The 5,439-nt window shown below is 37.3% G+C and overlaps 1 protein-coding gene across 2 annotated transcripts in view; it reads right to left on the reverse strand.

Moving 5' to 3' along the window:
* Positions 1-1,907: 1,907 nt before the first annotated feature.
* Positions 1,908-5,439, reverse strand: part of LOC114560002 (ELKS/Rab6-interacting/CAST family member 1) — a 20,878-nt gene continuing 17,346 nt past the window's right edge. For both annotated transcript variants that reach the window (XM_028585099.1, XM_028585101.1), the window contains exons 19-20: positions 4,979-5,164; positions 1,908-3,635 (exon numbers count right to left, since the gene is read on the reverse strand). In XM_028585099.1, coding sequence (XP_028440900.1) covers positions 3,498-3,635; positions 4,979-5,164 — 324 coding nt within the window. In that variant the 3' untranslated portion in view covers positions 1,908-3,497. The remainder of the gene's footprint in view (positions 3,636-4,978; positions 5,165-5,439) is intronic.

A 5,439-nucleotide genomic window follows, 5' to 3' on the forward strand; every position in this document is an offset into this window, starting at 1 on the left:
CTTTGTGTTTTACCTGTAGAATTTATAACCTTTTTACCAACTATTTAAATTTATAATTATGAACATAGATCTCTCAAGGTTGTCCAGTTCGGGCACCACTTGCATCTAGCATCTTTTATCTGTAAAACAAGTCTTAATACCAAAGTTATTTTTAGGTGTATGCTGCACAAGATAATCAGAAGAATGCCTTTTTGATCTTTTGTATCAGTCTACCACTAAATCAAATCTAGAGTGATTTATGTGATTTAGATGTTAATTTCACAGCAGAGAATACCAATTCAGCATGTGCAGCTGAAGGGAATTCAGTCACACCTCAAACCTTTTAACAAACTGGCAATCAAACATTGGATAATGTTTGAGCATTTATGTTAAATGGGGAAAAAAATGCCTGTGGAGAAATGTATTTACACTTTGAGAACTAAGTGCAGTTCATATTGGATTGCACTGGCTTGAAATACAGCACCTGGGTTTAAAGCCCCATTCAGCAAGTTTCCAACCTTGAGTAAGATCCCGGTGTCAGAATGCAATGCATGTTCTCAATATGTTTGAGGACTCTGGGTTCTAACTATACTAACTCCACTAAGTCCTAATCTACAATTTGGTTTTCAATAATAAAAGGTGCTACGGTATAAAACTACCAGATGTAACATGTTTTCTTTAACCTTGAAATCAACTTTATAACAGCTGCAAAGTTTAAATCAGTTGAAGCGCTGGCCTTCAACCTTGTTAAAGAATATTCACGCATTTGGGTGGAGTTTAGAGTACAAGTAAACTAATGTCTATCTGTGACTTGTTTGAATTGTTTTGCAAGAAACCAAGGCTTATAATTTATTTATTTACATACATACAAAATCCAAATAACTCACAAACATGTCTGTTTTGCTTTCTTTTTACACGGTTTGATTTTTAACACGAACAGACAGAAGGCAGTACATTTCTTATACAAATGCAAAAGGAAAAAATACCATGAACTTGACAGAAGCCCCTTAATCAGCTCTGTGTTCCTCAATAAAGAGTCAAGAAAAAGATGAGACATTAAGGCAAGGGCAGGGACACACAGGCCAAAGTAAGGGGAATTAAAACACATTACAAAATGATTTCTCTGAAACCAGTGGTGAAAGGTGAGGGGTTAAAAAGGGACTGAGGGAAATAGATGTCCAATCCGAGAGGTTTGACAGACAAGATGTACAAAAACAAGCATCCCAAATAACATCCTCCAAAACCAGCGGTTGTGTATTGTTTTCAAAACACACAGTCCACCCAAATGTAACTGTAAATCAACCATGCATAGGAAGTTTGTTAGAAAAACTTCCTGATGCAGTTTTGTTTTGTAACATTATGTTCCTGTTATGACAGCAGGAGGGCCATGCTGATTGGAGACTGACTTTATATCCATCAGGCCCAGTCTGCCTTTGACATCAACCAACAAAAAAAAAACGTTGACATAACAGGGAAGAAGAAAAGACAACACCGCAATCTCAGGGTAATACAGTTACATCACCATTTGGTGAAAGTATATAAAAATGACTATTAGAAATAAATGCAAGAAAAGTACTCTCCCATCACACAGTCACGGTTTGAAAACATTTGTAGTTTATACATTATTTTGACAAGATTTTTTTTGACACTTCTTTCCTCAGTTTCTGCTGAAGACACTAACTCAACGGTCATTTTGTTCAGAGCAGCTCGCTCTTTAAGATTCTGTGCAAACATTCAATGCATATCCATACAGTAAACATTTTTTTTATATATATATATATATATATATATATATATATATATGTGTATTATATTTATATATAGCTCTAGAGAACATGACTTTCCGCAAGTTATGGCAGTACTGTCACACACACACCCACACACTTTGTCATGAAGACAAAATTAGACACAAAAGACAACTGCACTGCTTTTAACTTTTGAGGTTTTTTAAAAGAATGCACAACACCTTCCACTTAGTTACCTTTATTCAGTCACTGTACGTGTTAAATATCACGTTATTTACAAACCGATCTAAAAAGTCAAAATCTGCTGAAAAGTGACTAATTTCCTGTAAATGTAGATGCACTTATGCAATTAAAAACCTCAGCCCTGAAGATTTAAAAAATAAAATAAAAAGGAGGCATCACTTGCATTGGTAATTGATCTGAAAAATACAAGAAAGATGGTGTCGCTTGTATTCTTCAGTGATTCCGTCGACAAACTAAAGATCAGGTGGGCTTTAAGTAACATCTATAGAAACTTTGGATGAGACTGAATGATCAGTGGAATCACATAAGTTCTTACATCATGCCTTAGCACCAATATTACAGAGGAATAAATATCCCTGCATTAGGTCCAGTACTGATCTCTGTGCATGCTCCAAGGCCACTAGAACGTTCTGAAAAGAAACATTGCATACCTCATAAACAAGTGTACGTTGAGTGCAAAACCATCTAAAAATGAATACGTCAGAGAATAAAAGCTTTTGTCTCTCTCTTTCTCTCTCTTTCATTTGTATTTGAGGACATAGTGTAACTAAAAGCTGGCCTTTGACCTGCGTCAAACGTCAGGCCTTGATCCCCTCTGATGCCAGTGACTCAGCCACAGACCACACAGTTAAAACGTACCTACAACTTAAACCTGGCTACAATGGCAGATCCACAGCTCCGAGCTAGGAGAGGGAACATTTGGAGAACATGCTGCATTTATATTTGGTTAAAAAGTGGCATTTCCTATGTGTTCAGATGTTTGGCCACCAGTAGTTGTATTTCTAAGTAGTGACTCCAACTTAGGGAACACCGACTACAATACAAAATAAGCATCTTCATGGCTCCATGATTTACCCACTGAACTGAGCTCCTCTCTGCTCCCCTCTGGATGTAGCAGCTCCCCAGTTCTCTAAGACAGAAAGTGCTTTCCTGTCCTGCGTAAGGAATACATTTACCCCTTTTGACTTGAAAATATGTAAGAGGAATCTAAGGGGTAAAAGACTGAGATCGAAGTGGCTGAGGTAACTGTGCTTTATCTAGCGGTTAAATGAAGACGTCGAGGGAGAGGAAGGTTGGCAGTATACTCCAAGACTTTGCTTCTTTCATCTGATATCCTTTCTCTCCCAACGCACCTGTACCAGACTTACAGCTGTGCAATACTTAAGTACACCACAAGTAAAAAATCTAATTTTGGTGAGTTCACAAATACGTGCCTGAAATGGGATTAGATTTGTACTTTAGTTCTTCTCTTCCCACTGCGAGTAAACCATCTACCACAGCTGTCACTAAATGAGAATACCTCAGTTTGCAGTGTGTAATCTGATACTTGTGCCCTATCGGACAACATTTCGACACTTTGTGAACATCCCTAATTCCATATTACAGGCCTGACATTAGAGAGACACATGAGACAGGAAAGCACTTAGGAGTCGTTAAAGTTTGTTCCAGGGTGGACGAGGGGAGCGAGGAAGAAAAGCTCAATGGGGTTGAGATAATGCCCTAGCTTTGGCTCCGGGTTGTGTCAGAGTGTCAGCATGACTCCTCCAGGGCATTGACAACCTGCTCCAGGATATCGGGGCAGTAGTCTGCGATCTGCTGGAGAACAGAGTTGGCGTACTCCTGCAGCTCTCCGCTCTCCTTCTCACACACCTGCAGCTCTCGCTCCAACTGGATAGAGAGGAAAAAGAATTTTTTTTTTTTTTTTTTTTTTTTTTTTAAACAGACTTAATCAACAAAACTGCTTTTTTCAAAAAATAAAATACATATTTAAGAATTTAAGTAAAAAAAAAAAAAAAAAAAAGCCTTCTTGAATGTGGCATGTAATTTGAATCTAACAATGGTGAGGGAATTCTCCATTTATTTAAGTTTCCTTAAAGGCACTATCCCTGATATAATTAATGACTAAAGGACTGCATCATCATGCAAGTTATAACACAGGGTTGGAGCCTGCTATGACTCCCAAAGTGACTGACTTGACAGTTTTTTTTTTTTTTTTTTTTTTTTTTATACACATACAACAACTAAATCCAAGATACTTTATTGTCACTACCCTAGTACACACTCAGCATTCATGGAAGCAATAATTGCTCTCCACAGCAACATACAGTACAGGCCAAAAGTTTGGACACACCTTCTCATTCAAATGAGTTTCCTTTTTATTTTCATGACTATTTACATTGTAGATTCTCACTGAAGGCATCAAAACTATGAATGAACACATATGGAATTATGTACTTAACAAAAAAGTGTGAAATAACTGAAAACATGTCTTATATTTTAGATTCTTCAAAGTAGCCACCCTTTGCTTTTTTATTAATAAAAGGGAAAAAATTCCACTAATTAACCCTGACAAAGCACACCTGTGAAGTGAAAACCATTTCAGGTGACTACCTCATAAAGCTCATTGAGAGAACACCAAGGGTTTGCAGAGTTATCAAAAAAAGCAAAGGGTGGCTACTTTAAAGAATCTAAAATATAAGACATGTTTTCAGTTATTTCACACTTTTTTGTTAAGTACATAATTCCACATGTGTTCATTCATAGTTTGGATGCCTTCAGTGAGAATCTACAATGTAAATAGTCATGAAAATAAAGAAACACATTGAATGAGAAGGTGTGTCCAAACTTTTGGCCTGTACTGTATATAACAGACAAGACGCACTAATTGAAGGATTATTACATCAGGAATATATAAAAACAAGTAAAAACTAATTGAAATCAACTTTGTTATCTTAAATGTTCCGTAAATGTGTCCACTTTCAAATCAAACTTTGAAAAGAATTTGTTCTTGTGTGCCTTTAATTGATACATTTTCCCTGCGGTAATTTTATTTCCTTGGTTTTCATTAACGCACTGGAATTGTATTTTTATATTCATCACTTTTCTCTCTGAAAGTTTTTTTGCTGATGCAGTTCTAGTCATTTGAATTATAATCAATTCAGAAGCAAACCAAAAGGCTTACTTTTTAAAAGTTATTATTTATGCCAATATACTTGTAATTTATATTCTACCTGTTCCACACTCATCTTCTGGAGCTCCTCCTCCCAGTCTTCAGGGTCGCTGTGGTGGTAGTGAGAGGGAGCCGTGAGCTGGCTGAGGATGCTGGGGTCCCGGTCATGGCAGAGGTCTGTCAGGTGGGCGATGTAGAGCTTGAGCTTACTGCGGTTCTGGGACAGGGCTAGAAGAGGGGTTATCATCTGCAGCGTGGGACAAAAGGGAAGAGAGTGTGAGGCAGTGTGGAAAATAAGAGGCGAAACGAGGGGAAGAAAATTATGTATAATAAAACATTCTTCAGACTACACATAGAGACGTTTAACGAAGGAAGAGGCATGGTCCCATTTCAATGATTGAACATAATGAAAGACCCAAGCACAAGACCCCACTTGTATGAAAACAAAAAAATGAGAGAAAAAACACATCTTCTGCATGCATGCTTATGAAGCCATCACCATCTCACATTAGACACAAGCTT

The sequence above is a fragment of the Perca flavescens genome, chromosome 8 (genome assembly GCF_004354835.1).
Source record: "Perca flavescens isolate YP-PL-M2 chromosome 8, PFLA_1.0, whole genome shotgun sequence".
NCBI lineage: Eukaryota > Metazoa > Chordata > Actinopteri > Perciformes > Percidae > Perca > Perca flavescens.